Source organism: Durio zibethinus, chromosome 24, assembly GCF_047325235.1.
Source record: "Durio zibethinus cultivar Kanyao isolate XHJ-2024 chromosome 24, ASM4732523v1, whole genome shotgun sequence".
NCBI classification, from domain to species: Eukaryota; Viridiplantae; Streptophyta; class Magnoliopsida; order Malvales; family Malvaceae; genus Durio; species Durio zibethinus.
In genome coordinates this window covers 19,487,381-19,512,437 of record NC_143185.1, presented here as the reverse complement: position 1 = coordinate 19,512,437, position 25,057 = coordinate 19,487,381, and the positions used below count along the sequence as shown (strand labels likewise).

The window sequence follows — 25,057 nt, the reverse complement described above, 5'->3', positions numbered from 1 at the left end:
AAAAAAAAAACAAAATAAAGAACTAATTAAACAAGGGAATAAATTAAATTAAGGAGGGGACAGAGGGAATGTATAAACTATGACGACGCAATTGCTTGGCTTTTTGGCAATGAAGATTCCGATTAAATACTATATATTTTTTTGTTTAACCCACGGAAATTTCAACGGAGATTCTAAGATTAATTGTGCGGAAAAGCTGGTGGTTCTCAATCCACAGCACGTTTCATCATGGACATTGCAACCAATTATTCATAAATTACTCAACTCAGTCCTAATAAATGCTAAGTATTAACATTCTAGCTGGATGACGGTGGAAGTTTGGCAATTATAATGTAATAGATATGTGATTTATTTTTCTGGCATTTAATTGGTTATAATAAAACAAATTTAGTCAATAGTTATGTGAATTGTTGATAAAACAGATTTTAATTTTTGTGATTAAAGTTTAAATGCTGATAATTTTAAGTAAAAAAATAACTATTTAGTTTGATTTGGGAAAAAAATCAAACATAAATTGTTAGATTTTGTTTTTGGTTTGAACAAGTCTTTCAATTAAGAAAATCAATTTTTGTACGGTATTGGCTACATAGACATCACTTGACAATGGAGAAATTAGTAGATAATCTTTTTAAATCTTGAAGATAACTCCATATATATTTTAAAAATTCAATCGTTTGATTTTAAAATATGCATTTTTAAATGTTGAGAAATGAGACAAAGGGATAAAATTTTCCCTTTACATAAACTCAATACTTGTAAGTAGACAATGTCTTCACAAACATATTTAAAAATAACAGAACCAAAATAAATTATAAACATTAATAATTCTATTTTACAATTTAAATCTAAAGCCCCTCGTTCACTCATTCTTTCATAAGAGCAATGTCAAATTTCGACCAGGCCAACCATGGTAATATTTTCAAAATTATGGGACTATCTCTTCGGGTGGAAGAAAAACATCTGACGATCCTAGACGAGTAGAGTTAACATAATCTTGAGTTGAATGAGCTGAAACTCCAGGCATCACCAATCCAATTATTCTAAAAACTCTTAGGAACCACCCTTCTTTGTATTCCGGTCCCTTTGAATAACGTATGGTGAAGCTTCTTATCAACTCAAACATGGCGTTTATCATCATCGGAATGGCCGATAGAGGCGAGAAATAGTTCTTGTTTGGTAATTCTGAAACAACCTGCAATAAAATAAGATTAACCCCCCGAAATAAAATAATTAACATTGTTCTCAGTATCATAAATAAAGGAATTTTGTCTTAACGAAAGGAAAGCGACTGGGCAGTGTGGTATTGTCATGTAGAATGTCGCTGGTGATTGTGATGGATTAGGACTATGATCAATCGCTATTGATTATTGAATAGAGAGGTTGTTGAAACAGGTTAATTGCTAAGTTGATAAATAATTAAATGGTTGGCTATGTGTTATTTTTTTCTTTAATGTCTAGTTTTTGCATAAGACAACAGTTGACCCAACCAAAGAGGGAAAAAAATTAAAGATTATCTTACCTTTCCTTGATAGTGCCTGTTATAGTAGAGGCAGGTACCAAAGTGCTTGAACAGAAGATCCTCGTCATCGTAAGGCAGCCTTGGCACCATGTCATTGCCATAAACAACCCTGAAATATCTAATTTTATGTTCCTCCAACTTGTTTTCCATATACTGTCCGAACTTCTCATCCCCTACTCTCGGTTGGCCATATGTGTAAACCCCTTCCAATCTTTGCAGCAGCAATTTGTCTTCATGGAGAAACAAAATTGCAGGAAATAGAATTGCTAACGCCCCACCCAAACTGTGGCCTGTCAGTATGTATTTTGTATTTTCACTTTTGCTCAGGAGTTCTTTTAACTTATCTCTTACGGCATAGTAAGCTAACTCTGCTTTCCGGTTTTCGTTTGCTTCGTATTTGATTGGCCACCCTACGTTCTTTTGCAAGCCTAGGGCTTTCATAAAGCCGCCATGGATTCTTCCCATTTCGGGAAGCTCATACCAAGACAGATCAAAGTCTGAACACCATGCATCTGCATCAAATGGTTCCGTTCCCCTAAAGGCAACAACAACGGTGTCATGGTCCTCACTTTTATCGCGAAGAATTAAGAGTTGTGTTGTGGCTTTTTCTTGGTAATCTGCCAAACAAAATAAAATCAAATAATTAACTCACAATTCCAAAATAAATAAATAAAGGTTTTCAATAAATTTGCTCGTACCATTCCAGTAGTCATAAAATCCTAAGTATTCCATCTGCCAAAAAAATTGCCAAAGAAGTAGTTATGTTTAGTAATAATGTAGGGGAGACAATTTCCAACCAAATTAGATATTTGTCATATCTCTATACAATTTCTCATACCTTCCAATGATCCTTGACAATAGTTTCGATGTAGGCTTCGTTCTCATATGATGCTTTGGAAGCCATCATAGACAAAGCCGAATAATAGCTGCATCCATGTCCAGGTTTGATGTCACTGTCTAGCTTCATTCTCTTGTCTAAATTCCCAATGAAAGAGATAAATGTTGCTGACTTTTTATCTGGCTTCACAACCTTTCCTGTACGAAAACAAAATTTCTCACAAATTTTGCTTTTTTATAAGAATGTTTATAATCCGATTTTAATCAAATTAACTTATCAAATTGATTTAATTAAGTGAACTGATTGATTATCGAATTAATTTTAATTAATTAACGAAAATAATTTTAAAAGAATTTAAATTTTCAGTTAATTCAATTTAAAATTAAATTAACCGAAATATAAAAAAAATTTAAACATAAAATAAAAAATATATATGAAATAAATCATTTTATTTCATAAGTTATTAAAATTTTTAATATAATATTTAAATATTTTATTAAATAATTTTATTTAATTTTTTTAAAATATAAAAAAATAAGAGTTTAAAATATAATTTAATATAAATATATTTATTATTTGATTAATCAAAAAAATTAATCAAATCTATTAAATTCAATTCAATTAATTAATTTTTAAAACTAATTAAAACAATTTAATTAATAAAAAAAATATTTTAATTAATTTAATTTTACATAATTCTATTCAAAATTAATGAAATTTAACAGACAAACAGCTTTACTTTAATATATATTTAAGTAAATTACCGATCGTGGTGTATACACTGCCTTACTAGCCCGACATCTCAATTCTCAGGCATGCAGGCAAGCTAGTTGGCATGTGCATTTGTACCATAAGCTCGTGACACTAACTATCGTGCCTGCGACAGACACATTTATATATGGTACTTTAAATAACTACAGATAATTAATAATTGTCATTGGAGAAAATACGAATCATTTCCGACTGACGCTAATAATTTTTATGTCATGTATCTAAAAACAATTATGTTGTGAACCGCATGCGCATATAAATTATTTCATAAACTATAAAAAGTTTGGGTTTTTTTTTTTTATTTGCCTGTCATTATGTTATAGAAATATCAAAGGACAGATCGTTATCATTTCTTGAATGCTCAGGTTTTGAGCTGTGAAGGCAACTTTCTCGAATGAAGAGGCTGCCAAGTGATAGTAGTGGGTGGTGGACCAGTTAGGTTTAGGGCACCATCATAAAAATAATTTATGCCCTACTTTGATAAGTTATTGATTATCCTTTTGTTTACTTTCTAAATCAAAGTCATATAATATACTTTATATGGTGGACAACAAGTTTAACAATATTTTTTATTTTAATTGCATGGTTAAAAACTTAATTAACTCTGACAAACAAAATTAAACTGTTAAAATTTTTTTACTAGATAATATGTTAAAATTAATTAATCAACTACGTATCCTATATTGATTGCAAAGATACATGTTTATTTGTTGGACTCAAGGTTTTTTTTTTTTTTCTTTTCCCTGGGACCAATAAAATCAAAGGGTGAATTGTTGTTTTCTTGCATCAAACAAAAACTTTGATTTGATTGAGCTGAGCCCACTAACCTTGCAACCAAACAGACAATCAACAGCTGTCTCATGATTACAGTAGTACCCACCAAACCCTCTGTTTTTTACAAGGAAAGTCAACAAAGAATCAATTACATAATCCATAATTTGACGAGAGATCATAAATTTCACTTTTATCTTTCTAATTATTAAGAAGGAGAAAAAAAAAGCAATATGCTGTACAATTTCCTAGTTTGTGGGACACATAAAAGTTTTAGTATTGGGAAGCATGGGTCTTATGGATTCTCTTTGTTCCACAATTAATTTCTACTTTGATCCTGGAGTTTTGAAGAGTGATATATCAAATGATGCTAAATTTTTAATACAAAAACCAAAGCAACATTCACCCTGGGAATAATTAACATGTGATGTACTGATGGAGTTGACTAAACATAGACCAACTACAGTGATCTATAAACACATTAAAGAAAGAATCACAGACTCATAAAGTAGTGTTTGTTTTTGTTTTTGTGTGTCTGTTAAGGATCTGGAAGAGCATAGAAACAAATCCGAGGAACATTGATATTCAAGGGTTAGGAACAGATGATAAATTACAGCAATACATACCTCGTACGAGATTCATCATGAGGACAAAAAAATTCTGGTTAACTGACAGAAGGTTGAGCCACATCTCGATCACTGATCCCATCCATGACATTGGCTTGGAAGTGAACATCAGGAACTTCTGAGCCACAATCGAGATGAATATTAGCCATCTCTGCCTGAAACTTTCTGCTGTTCCCTCAGAACTATCCACAAATTTTCTATCCTCTAAGTTACTTGAAAACAAGATGCGAAACAGATCAACGAATTTCACTTCCTCAGGTTTCAATATCATATAACTGCGAGAGAAACCCTTGTTGCACTCCCTGGTTTCTGCTTGGGCTTCCATTATACTGCAGCACCAGAAGAAGAAAAAGAAGAAAATTTTGGGTAGTGGCTATCTGATCTGGGCTATCCGTGAGGCGAATTTATTGAACCCTTGACCAGAAAGCAAGAAATAAATAAGCTAAATTTATTCAAAATATAATAAAAAAAGACCATACTTTATGGTATAATCGTGTAATTAATTCGATCTCATGCTGCCTAATTGGAAAGTCTGGCGAAAGAAGACTTAGCGAGGTCTATCTACTTTTCAGGAATAGGGTCTCAGTCTGATTTGCCAGATATCGCATCAAGCAAAAAGACAAAAGGAGCATACTTTTTTCACATGCTTACTCTGTTTTTGTGTGCGGTTGAAAAAAATAGAAAAAATTAAAAGAATCTAATCCATTCGAAATTATGACGTTGATTTTTATTTTTTTTTTCATTTAATTTGAATTAAATTAAAATATTAAATATATATCTTAAATTTTATTCGAATTTTGAAATTAAAAATAAAAAATTTAAATGAATTGAATTATATATATTTATTATTTTTTATATATTTTAAATTTTTATAAACTAAAATAATTATTTTATATTTAAATTTATTTAAATATAAAAAAATTATATTAAAATAATATATAAAAAATTAAAATTTAATTTTTAAAATTAATTAATCAAACCTATTGAATTAACAAAATTTAATTTCAATTAAATTTATTTAAAAAATTAATTTAAATTTTAATTAAATTTAAAATTTTATAATATTATAAATTATTTAAAAAATTAAAACTGATCTGATCTAAATTATTATAATCCTAATCTTTTGTACCTGTAAAAATAATTATTTCTCACACTTTCCAGTAGGCCAGCACTCGATATGATTAAAAGGCATCCACAGTTCTGAGTCATCTTCCCCAATCCCCGGCCCCACATTCTTCAATTGGAGTTTTCCCTTTCATCGTAGAACAGATGTGTAATCGGATATGGAGATTGGAAAGCGCATGTCTTTTTCTTCCTTGTCTATCATCTTGCAACATCTGCTTTCCTAGTTGTTTCTCTTCATAATCATTCAGTTACTTCCAATTATAGCAGCTTCAGGCATAAATATTATAGTTTAAAAAAATTTTACATAATAAAGTGAATAGTATATTTAATAAAATAATATTTTTATTTGATAAAATAAATAGTATATTTCATAAAATAATATCTATTATAAAAAAAAATGTTAATTTTTATAGTAAGAATAGATTAATAAAAAAGAGATTAAATTAATAGTAAAGAAAAATATGCTTAATTTAGTGGAATATTGAAAAAATAATATAATTAAAAACTACTAATAATAAAGGTTTTCTTGAAATTGTGCAAGAATAGACTAATACAAAAAGATACTAAATTAATAGTAAGAAAAAATACGTTTAGCTTAGAGGGATATTGAAAAAATTATATAATTAAAAACTACCAATAATAAAAGCTCTCTTGAAATTGTTTTTATATTTATATTTTTTTATTTTTTTTGTGAAATATATTTAAAAATTAAAGATAATGTAAAAATTATTTATAAAATAATATTAAAGATATTAAATAGTATTTTTAAAAATTATGATAAATTTAAATATTCATGTTAACTGTAAATAAATTGAAAAAGATAAATTATTTTAAAATTGAGATGAAGTAATATACAAGAGAAGCTTGATGTACATGAAAATTTTTTTGAAGTTGTTTTGATATTTATATTTTTTTGCACATTTCCTTTAAATAATATAAGAATTATTTATAAAAAATATTAAAGATATTAAATAATATTTTTAAAACTTGTGATAAATTTAAATACTCATGTATAAATTAAAAAAGATAAATTACTTTAAAATTGATTTTAAATTGAGATGAGGTGATGTATATGAGAAACTTTTCTGAAATTATTATGGTATTTATATTTTTTTTTTCACATTTTCTTTGTGAAATATTTTTAAAAACTGAAGATAATGCAATGCTTATTTATAAAAAAAATATTAAAGATATTAAATAATATTTTTAAAAGTTGTGATAAATTTAAATATTCATATTAACTTTATATAAATTAGAAAAGATAATTTATTTTAAAATTAATTTTAAATTGAGATGAGGTGATGTATAGGAGAAAGAAATTTTATTGAAATATAAATTGGTTTTTGATTAAATTTTAAAATTTTAGATAATTTAATAATTTTTAAAATATATTTTTAATAAATAATTTAAAATTAACAAATGTGTTATGTGTTATCATAATGAGAAATTTTAAAAATTATCTTACGTATAAAAAAAATAAACTGTCATTGTAAATGTCTACGTCAGTAATTATTATCTAATAACTATGTATGTTATAATATAATATATATACATTATAAGATTAAAAAAAATTAAGCATCGAAATAAAAAGATATATATAACTATTTAAAATAGAAAATATTCAAATAAATTCATTTAAAATTATGCATGATGATCTTTCATAAAAAAAAAAAATCATTAGATTGAAAAGTTTTAACAAAATTTCTCTCAATATTGATAACAAGATTAAAATTTTCTCTTAATAAATATTTATAAATTTCTTGGTGTTGAAATTAAAAATAACTTATAATTTACTATTAATTATTTCAAAATCAAAAGATAAAAGATACAATAGTCTTATCATGAAAGAAGTTATAATCGCCTTTTACACGGTTATTATAATTAGCTCTCTAAGAAGACAAGAATGCACATTATTTTATAATAACTATAGCAATTTGATGTTGGGATAAAGTTTTTAGGGAATAAGACTTAATGTTGAGTTAGCTTTTAGGGAATAAGACTTAAGGTTTCCTTCAGTTCTATTAATCTCACATTTTTTATTTTTTTATTAAACTTCTTTAAATAGTTTTGATATTTTAATATGGATCATATTTAACAAATACATTTATTTTTAAATTTTTAATGAAAACTAAACTATAAATATTTATACATTTTACAAACTAATTGGAATTTGAGAATTGAATTTTTTTGTTTTAATTTTTTTTTGAAATTACAAGTACAAATTATAATTATAATTAAGTATTACATAATTGAATAATCAAACAAATAAATTAATCAATAAATTAAAAACATAATTAAACAAATCCAACATAAAATTGAAACAACTTCACATGTAATAAAATTTAAATCTAAAATCTCAATATTCTAAACATTTATAATCATTAAGAATAATTTTTTATTTTTTAAGGGAGATCATTTTTAATTTTAAAAAAACCTCTCATAAATTATATATATATTATATCAATATGTAATAGAGGGTTTTAAAAATCTTTTGGGGGGCATGTTTAAACGTGACTCTGCCACTGAATATCCTCTTTTACCATTCATCCAAAAAAACAATAATAATAGTAAGACAACAGGGATGAATACTAATAAAATCTAGATTATATATGAGCCAACGAAGAAAATTAATGAAGCGATTAAGGCTGCATTAGGATTCAAACGTACCCCCAGTGGGGCTGCGTTTGTTTTAAAAAGTCGTGCTCAATGCATCGAACATCCTTTTGGATGTACAATTTGAGATGCAAAAATCAGCTTTTTTTCACTTATAGGTTTTAGGTTCAGCCAACAAACGCACAATTGATTTTTTTTTTTTACCTTTTTATTATTTTAATTTAAAAAAATTATAAAATAATTCTAATTTAATATAATAAAAATACTATTTAATATATTATTGTTATTTTTTATTTTTTATTTTATTAACAAAATTATTATTTATAATAAAAATATTTTTTAAAAATTTTTAGTATTTGTTAATTTTTATAAGTTAAATAATTTAAATTTTTATTACATATAAATTAATTCTTTAATTATCATTTTTTATCTTATTAAAATTCATATTTTCGTTTTCATTATATTTGTATTCAAACATATATTTTTATTATTAATTTTAATTTTATTATTATAATAATTAATATCATTTTTATTATTATTTTTAATTTTATAAAAATTAATATCATTACCCATCCAATCCAAATAGAGTCTAAATCTAAATGAGTTGAATGAACTTTTCGTTTTCATTTTACTGACTTATACGAACCTTCTGTAAATTATCATAAGAAAAAAAAATGGGTATTTACTTACGTTCCTTACTTCTAGGGTTAGTGTACTTTTGAAGTTACATTTTTATGAATTTAACGTTGGTTCTGTCGAGAATATTGGCTCAAATCTCATAAGATATATTTTTGAAATTTGTTAAAAATTTATTTGAGATTTATCAGATATTATTTGATGGACAAGAATATTTGTAAAAAAAAAATTTTAAAAGAAAAAAAATTCTTAATAGGTAAGTTTGACTTGTAAGAGAAAAATTCTAAAAGGAAATAGATTCTTAATAGGTAAATTTAACTTACAAGAGAAGAATTCTAAAAGGAGAAGGATTCTTAATGAATAAGTTTGTATAATTATAAATATGTAAAGTCTCTATAGGGTTAGGTATGAAAAAGTATGAAAAAAAGATGTAAGAGAATTGTACAATTTTATGAGATAGATACCCCATAGCAGTATTGAGGCTCTACGTCTTATAGGTGTGTATGTTTGTTTGTAAGTGGATTAAAAAAGACTGAGAGAGTCCACATAAGTATGATGTATGAGGGTAAATGAGTATGTGTTTGATTATGTTAAAATGATACAAAAAAATTTAGATTTATATTTATTTTGGTTGAAAATACTCCATAAGACTATAAGAGATTGAGAATGTCTTATGAGTATTGATTGTTGAGTGAGGTTGATAATTTGATGTAAATTTGTAATTCTCTACAATTAATGTATCTTATTTTTTATCCGTAGATGTAAATCAGTTAAATCGAATCACGTTAAATTATTATCTCTTGTGTGTTTGATTTATTATTTGATTTTATTTTTATTGATGTGATTAGATTGGAGACTTTTAATCCAACAAATTTATAGGTAAACAGTGATTCGTACAAAATAATTTTGTACTTAATTTCATAATAAAATGATTTAAAAATTAAATAAGTTAACAATAAAAAAAAAAAGGGGAAAGAATCAGCTTGATTCCACGAGGAACATGATCTCATGATAGATGGAACCACTGATTAAATATCGGCGCTATAGAATCATCTTGACCTTCTTCACATGGCATTGGTGCCCCCTCTCAATGGGTCTAATGGAAATAGGGTCCGTAGTTTACCTCGAATTTTATGAATTTTAATTTGATTCGATTTCATAAGATTATATATATTTTTTGAAAATTAAATTTTAGATCGGATCGAATTAAATATTATTAATAAAAATTAAAGTTGAGATAAATTTAAATTTTAAATAAATTTGATTTGATTTAATATTATATTAAAAAAATTTTAAAATTTAATTTATATATTATATATTTATATTTAAAAAATAATATTTTATTAATTTTAAATCAAATTAAATATGATAAAATTTATATAATATCAAATCATATCAAATTCGAATATAAAAAATAATAAAAAAATTTTGAATCAATTTTAAATTTTAAAATTATAAAATTATATCAAATTTAAAATAAATAAAAATTCGTATCGGCTTAATCCGTTACCGATCTTAAATGAAAAATGAGTGAAAACATTTCGAATTTATTATCACAAACATCGATAAGAAGGCATATAACTTGAAAATCTTTAACAGGAATAAAAGCATTTATTTTGTTACAAAGGAGGAACCGGTGGCATGCCAATGCCATCAAGTTACTTTTATTGATATCTCCAAACTGCAAATTCAGGACTAGCTAGAGGACTTCATGACTGGTTTCTGTGGAACAAATAAGACATCATTAGGGGATCCAAGACGGGTGGAGTTTTCATAATCCTGGGGACAATGAGCTGTTAGATCAGGGACCGACAATCCAGCTACTCTGACACAAAATAGCAACAGCTACCCTTCTGTGTAATCTGGTCCCCTCTGCTTCGCTATAGTGAAACAGGGCCCAAATTGTATGGTTCTTCCTCAACAATCTGCATCAAAAATTCCAATCAGCGACCAAAATTCAATTTTTAAACAAAAAAAAAAAAAAAGAAAAAAGAAAACCAAACTTAAACAAAAGATGATATATATTATAATAAAATTCACTGCCAAACAAGCCACCTTTACTTTATTACCCGTGCAATGTAGGGATTATAATAAAAAAATTAAAAAATTTCGATTTCTAACATTAAAAAAAACCAAAATAAAAAACCTAAACTTGAACCAAAGTTGATATATATTATAATAAATTTAATTTGTTACTTGTGTAATGTATAAATTATTTTATTTTATTAATTTAATTTTAATTATTTTTTAATTAATTATTTTTCAATTATAATTGAAATCATATATATATATTTGACGAGATTTAATTTTTGACGTAGAAGATTAAAATTTACTTATCATTTAATCTAGTTATTTGTTATCTATTTAATAAGATAAACATAAATAATTTATGTGTGTAAAAAAATTTATCTTCATGATGACACATAAAATAATTTCTAATTTTATATTATTTATCAAATAAATATATTTAAAAAATTATTAGTTATTCAAATTTTAAAATTAAAAAAAAAACAATCATATATATCTATTTATTTATACTTGAAATTAATTTATAGTTAAAATACAATGGAAAAAAATCCTATAAATCATGGTTAATTATAATGTTATTTCAAAAATCACAAATTATTTTTAATTTCAATTGCTTTTTTTTTTGCCAAATAATCTCATACACTTTAAGTATGATAATATTATTTATCATAAGAAAAATAGATAATTTTATATCAATTAAATCTTAGAAAGTTAGTTAGATAATTTTAATTCAATTAAAATAATTAAAATAAATGAAGAAAATACGTATTTTTTAATTCATATTCATGTTTTTCAAAATTCAAGCAAAGGAAATAAAAAAAAAAATAAATGGACCGTAATTGAATATAATTTTTAATTTTATTATGAAGTAGACATGTTCGTTAATTGGATTATGGGTCAGATTTATGATTTTATGCATTATTTTTTAAGTATAGATTCAAAATATTATTATATCAAAAATTATTTAATTTAAAATTTAAAATATATTTAATAATATAATATTTTAATATTTTAAAAATAAATATAAATTGAATAAGTGGTTTGAGTCAAACTTAAAACAGAATAAAAAATTTAGAAATGTCTATCACTAGATGCCACCAAATTTATGGACACTTTTTAATTTTTTAAATTCGTATTTTTTTTAAATTATGTTTAAGAAAATATCAAATGCTTAATAAATGAGATTTGATTTGAAAAATAAAAAAGAATGAAATCAAATTGGATTTCAATTTATCTTAACTTTATATAAACAAAAAGAGTGTTATGACTTTGAATTGGAAGAAGTATGGCAAATTACAAATTTTTATACAAAATCATGATAAATCAGTTATTTATATTATATATATATATATAATATGATTTCAAAATCCAAGTAGTTTTTATTATTTGTAACAATATTTTGACATAAATAATAGGTTCAAATCAATGTAATTAAGTAGATTATTAATGAAAGTGTTTTTGTGTATTGTAAGAAAGCTGAATTGAGAGAAAAAAAATTATCTGATTGAGTGAGAGTCAAATATAAAGATAAAAAATTTATAAACAGCACTTGCAAGATAAAAAAAATATATATTTTATGTAATTTTTCACCTTATAATATATGAAAAAAAAGTCAATTGAAAAAAAATTACTTAATTAAAAGTAAGAGGAAAATGTTTATAGACAATACCTACAAAATATAATAATATATGTGTTTATATAATTTTATATCTTGTAATATATGAAAAAATGTCAAAGTTAAAAACAGAGGGCTTACCATTAGTATCTAAAAAAAAATAAAAATACATGCTTGTATAACTTCCACTTTGTAATATAAAAAGAAAAGAAGGTAACACAAAAATGGAAAACAATGACAAAAAGAACCAAATTGATGTTAAGGAATGATATAAAACAATGATTTATAAATTATTAAGAGATTAAATTTGATCTTTTTAAATAATAAAAGATTATCATGAAATCTATAAAGATAAACTTATACTTTAATTTTTAAAATTTAAAAGATATATATCTAAATTATTAAAAAATTAATTTTTAAAAATAAAAAATATATATTATTATCCTGAATGAAAATGGTAAGTGAAGTTTTTTTATATTCCATCGGCAAATTTTACAATTATTAATACTATAAATTTAATTGTAAAGGCAACAAAAATATAAACATTCCAAAATGTAACACTAATTACAAATTAAGAACAATTGTGCTTTTTTACTTACAATTTGATCATTTAGGACTAATCCCATATTTAGACCCATACATATAACTAATTATTAGAAAATTAATTTTTAAAAATAAAAAGATATATTTAAAGGTGTATTTGACAAATAAAGATGATTTTTTTAGTAAAAAGAAAAAACCTTGGATAATTAAAAAATTTTCAAATAAATATATCTTAAAAAGATATGGATAACCAATAATTTTTTAAATATATTTTTTTAATCCATAAATTAAAAATAAGAATTAATTTTACTTATTTACATTAAATCTTAAGAAAATAAAAAAATAATTTTATACCTTTAATTATTTTAAATCTAAATTGGTTTTTCATTTAAATTTTAAAAGTTTTGAATAATTAAAAAATTTTGAATTTTTTTTTATACAGAGTCCAAAATAAAAAAATATCTTATACATCATTATAAAGTAAAATTTTAACAATTTTCTTATGTGTTGAAAAAAGAAATTGTTTACATAAACGTCCACATTAACAAATCTTATATATATATATATATATTAGGTTAGATATATTAGATTCAATGCCATACAAGCCACCATTAAGAAATTTTCTGATATATACATAAAGATCCACTATCATACTTTTATAGTTGTGACTCACCATAGAAGAATTAATTTTTTGTACTACTGTCGCAGAGTTTATTTCAAGCCATACAAGTTTTTCTTCAGTTTTATAACTAAGTACTCTTTGCCTTTCACTTCAAAACCTTTAAGTTGATCCATATAAATCTCCTATTGTAAGTCATTATGCATAAATACAATCTTAACATCAAGTTGCTCAAGCTCAATATTCAAACTAGCTGCTAATCTCAGTACCACTCGAATGGAACTCATTTTCATAACTGAAGAGAATATCTAAATCAAAATCGATGCCAAGTTTATAAAAAAATTCTTTCACCACCAATAAAACTTTGTACCTAATTAGTTGTTTATTTTTTTTCAACTTGAACACCTATTTATTCTTTAACGGCCTTCTCTTTTTTAAAAGTTTAACAAGATCATAGATACTATTTTTTTCATAATAACTTTATTTTTTTTTTCATTGCTTTTAATTAGTATTCTCTATCCATAATAGTTTGTACATCTTCGAAGTTATCTGGTTCCTCCTCACCGGTAACTAAAATAAAATATAAACTTGGATATCTAATGAATGGTCGGTGCTCTCTAGAAAAACTCATAAGCTAAGACTCTACGTTACCTGATGTCGACGGTAGCTCTCCCTGTTCAATATTCTTTAGTGGAGAGAATTGCTCACCTTGCTCAACACTCTTTGGTAGAAGAATTGCTTATTCTACTCAAAACTAATTGCATCTGGCTTATCACTAACTATGGTTGACTCATTCGTATCCCTAATTTTTGTCTCTTGCTCATTTTCAACATTTGTAACTTTTTTTAACAGAACCACTATTGGTGTTGAAACATTACACTTAACAGTAACTTATGTAATCTTCTTATTACTCTCAAAGACTGTTATGATTTTTTTCATTAAAGACTACATCTCTATTTTTTATTGTATTTTTCTTCACTGAATCTAATAATCTATAGCTAAATTTTTTATCACCATATCTTACAAACACATACTGTATAACTTTATTATTAAGCTTTGACCTCTATTTTTTTGACATATGCAAAAATACTTTACACTAAAAAACCTTTAAATGAAAGTATAAAGCATATTTCCTTGTTCATACTCTTTCTAAAATGTTAAAGCTTAAAGAAACTGATGGTGATCTGTTAAGCAAATAACATGTTATATTGACTGCTTCACCCTATAATAGCTTTGATAATTTTATGATCTTTAGTATATATCTGATTTTTTTTTTTATAATAGTGCAGTTCATCCTTTCAGCTATACTATTATGTTACGATATTTTAGGTTCATCAACTCATGTTCAATCCTATGCTTTGAACGGTATTCTTTAAAGTCTTTAGAGTTGTATTCTCTACCATTATTAGTTCGGATAAACTTCAAAGGCAACGCTATTATCTTTTCCACCATGGTATGAAATTTTTTGAAGTACTACAATACTTGGCTTTTTTTTTTTCAATATATATACTCAAGTCTTAAGTAAAGAATCACTAATAAAAGTAATAAAATACCTACCACTACCCAGTGACTTAACCTCAATGAGACTACATACATCAGAATGAATTAATTCCAATTTATTTTCTTTATGCCAAAAACATTTAATAAAGGAAACTCTACAATGCTTACCATGTAAATAATGATCACATGAATCTAAAGACATACTTTTGATCAAATAAATAAAAGATTGTCGTGCCAAAATCTGTAATCCCTCTCACTTATGTGTGCCAATCGTTTGTGTCACATATTTGCTGAAGCATCATTCTCAACGGTATTTATCTGGTTGTCATTTAATTGCATCAATGTCTTATACATTGTACAACATAGTTTTCTTTTGCAACTATCACAAATCTTTTGAGAAGCTTCCACTGTTTTTTTTTTTTTGTCAATTCTTATATCCTTCCTTATTAAGGATATTAATCATAAAGTTCATTTTGATATCTAAAATGTGTCTGATATCCCTCAAAGTCAACATGCAACCCGTACTAGTTTGTATAATAATATCACCAATCTAAACAATCTATAACACACTTATTTCTCATCTTGGTGCAACTAAAGTATTCTACTTTATAAGTTATAAATAACTTTCTCTTAGGAACATAATGATATATCACTCATATGTCCATGATCCACTCAATATTGAGATCACTAATAAATCGAAGTAACCAAATTACTATCTGAATTAACTACTGTAACATTATCATCATTTAAACTTTTACCTTTTTCATATTTTCACTCTTGTTTTAAATTTTTGCAATGTCGATTTATGTGACTTGGTTTACCGTAATAATAGCACTTCATTTTATGTCTGGACTTAGATTTATGTTTAAACTTACTACAACCTTTCAAGTTCTAATCCCGTTATCTATGACAAGTTTGATTATCAGAGTTTAATTTTTTTCGTCTTACTTCTTCATTAAGCATAATATCTTTTACCATCTCCAGTGTTACCTTGTAGTCAGAAGCTAAATTAAGAACATTTATAACAAAAGAATTTCAGTTGTTTGACAATGAATCCAAATGAAACAATGCCTTAATTTCATCATTCATTTTAAGCTCCATAATAGTCATTTAATTGAATATATCTTTAAAATTAAGTGCTTTGTAATTGATTATCTATCCTTGTACTATAAAGTTATAAGCTTTTTAATAGCTATAACTTTATTCATGTATGTTTTCTTTTCATACAATGCTGTTAATTTTTTTCAAACGATGTGTACATCTATCTCCTACGTTATATGATAGAACATGTTGATATCAAACTATTTTTTAATTGTGGCCTGTATCTTTCTGCTTAGCTTTTTTTAGCTTTCATTTTTCATATCTACTGGTTTAACCGAATCTCCTAATACTGGCTCATCTTAACAATATCAATGATCTTTCATCATTGGCTTCTAAATTGAATAATTTATTGTTGTCAATTTTATCATAGAATATGTATCACCCCTCATGATCTCAAACAGAATTTACTTATATCCTTGGTTGCTATTTTATCAATGTTTCAAAAATAAACATAGTTATGATATCACTTATTGGGCCTACAATGACAAATACAGCAATGGAAAAGAAATATATTATAGAAAAACCCACAAAAAATAATCAACAATCAATAATTCAAAATGTAAAAAAATAAAACACATCAAGATTTATATGAAAAATCTTTTAGTGTTAAGGAAAAAAATCATGTTTCACAAGAAAAATCTCCACTATCAAATAATATATATATATAAAGTTTTCTTTTACCAAAATTAGAGCTAATTAACTACTAAAAAAATAATTTGATAAATTTTATCAAATAAATGACTCAACAAATATATCATAAATTTGTTTTTGGAAAGTTTCAAACCTAATCTCCATTATTTAAAATGTAAAACACTAAATTATAAACGTACTAACAAAATTTTAATTCAATTGAATCATAAATTAACCTCCGTTCAACTTCTTGATCAATCTAACAACTCTTTTCTTTTTTTTGTTTTCTTCTTTGGCAACTTCACAGTTTTCATACCTACTTAATAAAACACAACCCTTACTTCCATTAAAAATAAGGCTTTTTGGGTTAAAAGTGAAAAAAAAAAGGCCCGTGACCTTTAATTGACTGAAACAATGGGAATGGGGCTGGCCCCATATTCCTAATAGGTATCTCGTATTTTACTCCAAAACTAAGTATGGTGGGCTTCTCATAGTTGGTCTTAGTTAGGATTCTTGTTTGTGTATCTTATTCGTTTCATGGTCATCCTTGAAAGTTAGGTGGGTGTTTCTTTTGTGATTTAATTTTAGGTGATCCTTGTTACTAAATAGATTTGTATTTGCGCTTGGGTTTTTGTCTTTGCTAGTCTTGATTAACTTTGTATAAGTAATAGTATTATACAATTAGTTCATGACTTTTCCATTACCCCTTCAAGTAATATTGATTTTAAAAAAGCCTGGTCAACCAATACTCAATATTCTTGCTCGGATACTCCATTCTTTACAATTTTTTAACCACTAGCCTGATCAGCATTCACCCACTTCTTCTCTTGGATTTTTTCTTTGGAGCCGTATCCATGGAGGAGCCATTAAAACGTATGAATCAATGAATGTGTAGTCATCGTGGATTCCATTGTAGAACTCAAAAATTACAAGAGAAGTTCCTTATATTCTAAAGTTCATTTTGCAATATCTGTTTCTAATCGCTTTTCACCATGTTTTTCTGTGGAGTTTAATTTCTAACCTGAGAAATATTTAGATCCATAATCCATAACTTTATTATCACAAACATCGATCAAAACGTATGAAAACCTTTAACAGGAATGAAACATTAAATTTGTTACAAAGGTGCTACCGGTGGCATGCCTATACCATCCAGTTACTTTTATTGAAATCTCCAAAATGCAAATTCAGGCCTAGCTAGCGGACATCATGACTGGTTTCTGGGAAACAAATAAAAGCTTATCTGGGGATCCAAGACGGGTGGAGTTTACATAATCCTGGGGACAATGAGCTGGCAGACCAGGGAACACCAATCCAACTACTCTGATACAAAATAACAACCACCCTTCTCTGTAATCTGGTCCCCTCTGCTTCACTATAGTGAAACTTCTTATCAGCTCATATATAGCATTTTTTAGCATGGGGAAAAAGGCCCAAATTGAGAAGTAGTTCCGGTATGGTTCTTCCTCAACAATCTGCATTGAAAACTCCAATCAGCGACTAAAATTCAATTTCTAATAACTTGAAAATCCAAAAATAAAACCATTGCTTACCAATGCTTGGTATTTGCTGTTGTGGAAGACACAGGTACCAAAGTGCTTGAACAAAAAGCGTTTGTTATCAAATGGAACCCTTGGAACAATATCATCACAGTAAACATATCTGTAATAATGAATTCCATTCTTGTTCAAATTCTTCAGCATGTAATTTCCGAACGTCCCATCTCCTACTCTCGGTTGCCCAAAAGTGTACACTCCTTCCATTCTCTCCAGCAGCAATTTGTCGTCATGGGAAAACAAAATTGCTGGGAACAAAATTGCTAGCGCACCACCCAAACTGTGGCCTGTCACTATAAATTTTGCTTCAGGATTTTTGCTCAAAAGGTCTCTCAACTTATCCCTTATGTCGTAGTATGCTAATGGTGCTCCGCGGGTTTGATCTGGCACGACTTGCTCAGGCCAACCAACAGTTTTCTGCATGCCTAAGGCTTTCATGAAACCACTATGAATCTTTCCAATGTTGGGGAATTCGTACCAAGAGATATCAACGTCCGAACACCAATCATTTGCATTAAACGGTTCAGTTCCTCTAAAGCAAACAACAATAGTGTCATGGTCATCTCTTTTATCTCGAAACAAGAAGGCTTGTGTACCGGCTTTTTGTAGGAAATCTGCCAAAGTAAAATGTTAAATAATTAAATCTATTAATAACTCATTCAATATTGCATATATAAAGATAGGAAACTATTATTTTAATTAGTGCCCAATACTATCGGATAAAGTGATATTTAGAAAATAATAAAAATAATCCATTAAATTAAAAAATCTTAAATATATAAAATTAAAGTAATTATTATATATCCTGAAAATCAACAGTTTAGGTAGCCGGTACCATTCCAATAATCTTTAAATCCCAAGTGATCCATCTGTATACAAAGATAGCAAACTATGTAAGTTCAATGATATTCAAGTAATCTAATTTTTTTTATCAATATATATATATATATATATATATATGTACACATCTAAACAAAATCATGAAATCTTTTCAAATACTTGCTCTTTAAAACAAAAAATTTCATTGTTTTACCTCCCAATGATCATTTACTATAGCTTCGGTATAAGCGGAATTATTATAAGCTGCTTTACAAGCCATCATCGAAAGTGCTGGATAATACGTGCCATCTCCATATTTAATGTCACGGTCTAGCTTCATTCTCGTGTCCACATATCCTATAAAAGAACGATAGTTTGCAGCCTCTCTGTCGGGCATCACATTCTTCCCTGTTGAAAGCACAACAATCTCATCCTTTTATTACTCTCCCCCTAAATGGGAAGTGTTTTTAAAAAAATTATGTAAAGTAGTTTCTATATTATATTGGATTTTAAGTCTTTTACATTTTTTTTTTTTGTGTTTTAATTTTTCGGCACAAATCAATCTATTCAACTTTCCTACTAGTGCAATAGCATTTGTACTTTGCTACTTTTCATTTTTTTCACAAGCAATTTTAAGGAGCTTACGTTCCGGAAGAGTTATATAAATGGCGAGAAAGGAATGGAAAGAAAATGAAGTTTGATAAGAAAAAAGACATGATGAAAAATATGAAAGAAAGAAAATTAGAAAAGAAAAAAACTTGTATAAACGCATGCAACATCTTCCAAGTTGGAACATGGAAACCAATATTGGTTAATTTTATGTCCTAAGATGCCATTTTGATCATCAAATATCAGTTAATTTATCTTTAAGTATCAAAGTGAAAATAATAATAACAAAGATTGTAGACGAAAATATACCTCGCAAGATATTAAGTAGGAGACCAAACAAGCCACCATTACTTGGCAGAAGGTTGAGCATGTCCTCTACAGCTGACCCCATCGTTGCCATTGGCGTCGATATCATTAACAGAAGTTTTTGTAACAGTATGGAGAGGAATATATGAAGTCTATACCAGAAATTTTCCATTTTTTCATGAGAGCAATCGATAAATTTTCTATTCTTTAAGTTACTAGAAAACAAGACATAAAAAATATCGATGAAAGTGGCTTGCTTAGGGTCCAATAGCAAATAACTGCTACAGAAGCCCTTGTTGCCAGCCTTGGCTTCCATGATCTACCTGGCAAAACAATACTTCTGGATTGTGAATGATTTTGGGATGCCTGCTACCCAGCTTTGATGCCAAATTTATAGACAGAAAAATAATGGAGATACAGAGTGTAGCAGGATATGAACTAGCGATTAGTTCTTTGGTTGATTGACTTAATTATAGATGGCTCATAATTTCTTTTATTTGTTTTTTTAATAAGGTTACGTGTATCTCTAAATAATACCGTAAATTAATTTGTTTTAATTACCCACTTCAAAGGAGTACTCCCAATATCGATTTTGCACGTTTAAAATTTTACTTTTAGAATGCTCCCCACAAAAATCAAATCATGATTGACTAGAAAAAAAACCCTTATTTGATCGACTGACTAAATTCTCATATGGTAGTTTCCACATGTTTTAATTTCACTTGTATACATAATAGTATCAGCCAATTTAATTGACTTTTCGTTTACCCCCTTCAAGTAATGTTGATCTTAAGTACTCGGATACTCCATTATTTACTGTTTTTTTTACCGGTAACCTGGTCAACATTCACCCACTTCTTCTCACCGATTTTTTCTTTGGAGCAATAAAGCATGAAGGAGCCATTAAAACGTGTGAATCATTGAATATGTGATTAACGTAGATTCCATTGTTGATATCAGAAATTACAAGTTCCTTCTATTCTCAAGTTCATTTTGCAACATCTCTTTCTCATAGCTTTTTACTATGTTTTTATGTTGAGCTTAATCCCAAAGTTAATAAACTAATATTACCCCAAAAGTAAAGAATAATTTCTATATCACAAAAAAAATCCAGTCTTTGATCACTCTTCTACGAAAATACGTTTAAAGCATCAATATCAATCAAAGTTGAACTAGCCTTCGGTGCTAGAAAATTTTACGTGTTATTCAAAATAGATGTCAAGTTCATGTGAATGTTTATGTAAATAAATAATAGTCATCATTAGAGATATATATGGATTAGATCTAGTCGGATTCGAATCAAATTCATGTTTAGTATTAGTAACTTACATTTTTACTTAAGTTCAAGTTGATTCGAAATTTTAAATTTTAAAAATTTTTAAAATCTTATTGAAATTAAAAAATTAAAATTAAAATTTACTCATTAAATTTAATTTATATAATAAAAAATTTAAAAAATGAGATTAACATATATATATAAATATTACAAATAAAAATTAAATTTAATAATATATATTTTATTTGTAATTTATACAAAAATTAATTTATATATATGAATTCGGATTGAATCAAAAATTTTAAATCTTTTGTTAAATAAATTTAAAAATTATATCTAAACTCATTTAATAAATTTTAATTTTTTATCTAAATTTTTTCAAAACTTAAATAAATCTTTGAATTTAAATAAATAATCCAACCCTCACCGGCAGCTCACTGTTTGCTTCTCTTTACTGTGGTTGTACTGCCCGATTCTTCTATTAATTAAAAAGTTTGTTTTTCAAATAAATAAATAAATAAACAATTCGCACAAGTTGATTGTGTGAAAGACACTCATGTTATTAGCTGAACCAAAAACGTTGAAAAGTATTATTTTGTGACCGTGTAAGTTGCATGCTTTCATATCAATAATTTTTTATTATTATTATTTCGTTGACAATCCACAAAATTTTTAAATTTCTCAAGTATAAATCTTTTTGAAGCTAAACTTCCCAAGTATAATTAAAATAATGTTGGGTGTATTGTTTATTATATATTTTTTAATATACTTTAACATTAGTTGGGTTTAAAAATTAATATATGAGATAATTTTTTATTTTTGGTATATTTAACAAATTGATTTTGTTTGCTAAAAAAAAAAAAAGACAAAATGATTATGTCAAAACATTCACCCTCCGATTACGTTGAAGTAGCAATTACATAATAAGGGCCCCACATTGTTTTGTTTTCTTTCTTTTGTTTTTTGTTTTTGTTTTTATTCTATTAAATGACAAGATAGAAAATTTGTTGGCAATGTTGTTTTGAATAATAAACTTTGGATGAGTGAGAATGAATAAGAGAAAAGGTCAAAAAAAAAAAAAAAAAAGAACACGAAAAATATGTATTTCGCTCATAGTGGTCATGCGATAAAGGTGCAAATATTATATTGTTGATATTTTGATTTATATGAAACAGTACGTAAAACCCATATGTAAATGTAAATAATAAGAAAGTCAAAACTTTTCAATGTGCTTTTTAAGTTGGCACATGAAAGATTAATTAGAATGATCAAATTAAAAAGAGTTACCAAAGTTGAAATTTAATGGATATTTTCAAGAATGTTCATCGGAGAAAACAAAATGTGAAAAATAAGTTCCATTTGTTTTGATCTTACATAAGGAAAGAGGTGACGAATCTTTTTAGATTCGATCTTATAAAATATGTTAAAATTTTTTAATAAATGGGTTATTATTAATTAATGATTTTAATATTTCATAAAATAAATTAATAAATTTAGTTTTAATACAAAATAAATATAAAAATTCAAATAATTTAATATGATCATCTATGTATGAGCGTTTCACATTTTATTAGGTCAATGTGATTTAACAATTGTGTATGCTTTCGGTCTAATAAATCTTTGATGGAAAAGTTTTTAAAGTTTTAATATAAATTGGTTAAGATCTTTTTTTCACTTCCAATTAATAGTATCTATTCATTGAGAGCCATCAGTGAGAAAAGAGCAAAAAGGAAGATATAATCTCTTTTCAGGAATTAGTGTTGCTTCTACTTATCAACTATGACTGTCCAAACAGGTACATATATATAATTATTGGTGTTTTAATATTCATATATAGTTCTTGGGATTTAGAATTAAGGTTATATATGGTATTAGAGCCTAATTATATGATTTTAGGACCCAAAATTATGGTTTTAAAATTTAATTTCGCATGAAATTAAGTTTTTGGCCGAAATCTTGTGATTGCCTCAATCTAACTTTCTTATCTTATTTTTTCCAAAATTGATTTAGGACTTTTATTCCTCTTTGAATAAGGATTAAAACTATACCAATTATTTTCGATAATTTGTTTTGTAGAATAAAAAATCAAGGATTAAAGATTTGGGTTTAAGATTTAAACAAAATTCAAGATTTAATTAAAACCTTAATATTTTACGGGTTTTTAATTTGAATTGTTTATTGAATATTGTTACCTATGTGTTATAAAGATGAAATAAAATGTTTAATTTCACAAAATTTTGGATTAGATGCCCAAATTTGAAGAAAATCGAGTTAGATTATGTATAAGTTTTTTATACAAAAATTTTAGGTGAAATTTATATTGATTCATGTTGTTTTGATGCAATTTAAAGCATGGGCTTTGTAAATATATGTGTTAATTAAAACTTAGATCATTTAATTACATTAAAACTCAAGGAAAACATGAAAAATCAAAGAAAAAAAAATCAAGTAACAAAAGAATGGGTATGAACATGAAATTTTGTTCTCGAATTTATGGTGATTTATGTGTTTTTGATGCAAATAGTGGCATGAGTTTTGTAAATTTATTTGTTAATTGCATGTTTAAAGGTTTAATTGCAAAAGAAAGCATCAAATTGGCTTTTAAACTGAAATATATCCAAAACGGGTCAAACTTAACCCATTTGGGTCAAGTTGACTTAGCTGAAGGTAGAATATAATGAACAATACTGAGTTTAAACAGTGCTAACACAATGAACAGTACTGAGTTAGCATAGTATTGAGTCAGTAAATAGTGCCATAATCAATAAATTGACTCATTTGGACTTATTTGGCTTCCTTTTTTTTTCTATTGTTTGTTCTGTTAGCTTCAAAATTTTATGCCATATTTATTTATTATTCTTATGATATTTAGGCATGTTGTGATTTCATTAGAGACATGTACTTTCCCTATTTGTTGTTTAAATTTACACACTTTTGGCCTAAAATAATATGCATAACTGAAAAAATTTAGTAAAATTTGTTTTTATTAATTTTTTGCTATCCAATTAAAATGCAACATACATTATTTTGAAAGACAAATTAAGTTTGAACTCTATGAGGTTTTGGTAAAGTGAGTATCAAAATGGTAATTTATTTTATAATTTTTTTATTATTAGATAATATTAAATTATTATTTATATGAAATAATTGGAGTTTAAAATTATTGTCCTAATTTATTTTTTTCATGACTATGTTGACATTATGAATCATCATTAATTTATGAAATTTATATTGTGATGAATGATACATAAGAATAAATTATGGATTTAATATTGATTTATTCATGAATTTCAAGATATTTGGATTTTGAATGCAATAAATTAGTTTTGATCTAGTGAGACACATTCGATTTAAGTAAATCATAAAGAGAGATCATATTTATAATGGTATACTGAAATATACATTAATTATTGGTGTCTCACTCAGGAGTAATCAGGTTTTAAATATTTAATGACCCAAAGAGATAAATCATGATTAAATATCTCACAAGAAATGGTCAAATTGTATATACTTAGTTAAATGCAAATTAAAACTTTGAAAAATCTAAATTTTTTGA

General features: G+C 26.0%; 2 protein-coding genes across 2 annotated transcripts; both read right to left on the bottom strand.

Annotated features, from left to right (window-relative positions):
• Nucleotides 1–710: 710 nt before the first annotated feature.
• On the bottom strand, nt 711–5,013 carry LOC111317109 (triacylglycerol lipase OBL1-like). The gene is made up of 5 exons (XM_022919457.2): nt 4,526–5,013; nt 2,358–2,554; nt 2,218–2,251; nt 1,520–2,136; nt 711–1,192 (listed from the first exon to the last, which is right to left on the bottom strand). The coding sequence occupies exons 1-5, from the start codon at nt 4,848–4,850 to the stop codon at nt 926–928; spliced, it is 1,440 nt and encodes a 479-aa protein (XP_022775192.2). The 5' UTR covers nt 4,851–5,013; the 3' UTR covers nt 711–925.
• A 12,910-nt stretch (nt 5,014–17,923) lies between these two features.
• On the bottom strand, nt 17,924–20,711 carry LOC111316204 (triacylglycerol lipase OBL1-like). The gene is made up of 5 exons (XM_022918213.2): nt 20,229–20,711; nt 19,525–19,718; nt 19,327–19,360; nt 18,489–19,105; nt 17,924–18,410 (listed from the first exon to the last, which is right to left on the bottom strand). The coding sequence occupies exons 1-5, from the start codon at nt 20,539–20,541 to the stop codon at nt 18,129–18,131; spliced, it is 1,440 nt and encodes a 479-aa protein (XP_022773948.1). The 5' UTR covers nt 20,542–20,711; the 3' UTR covers nt 17,924–18,128.
• Between the last annotated feature and the right edge of the window lie 4,346 nt (nt 20,712–25,057).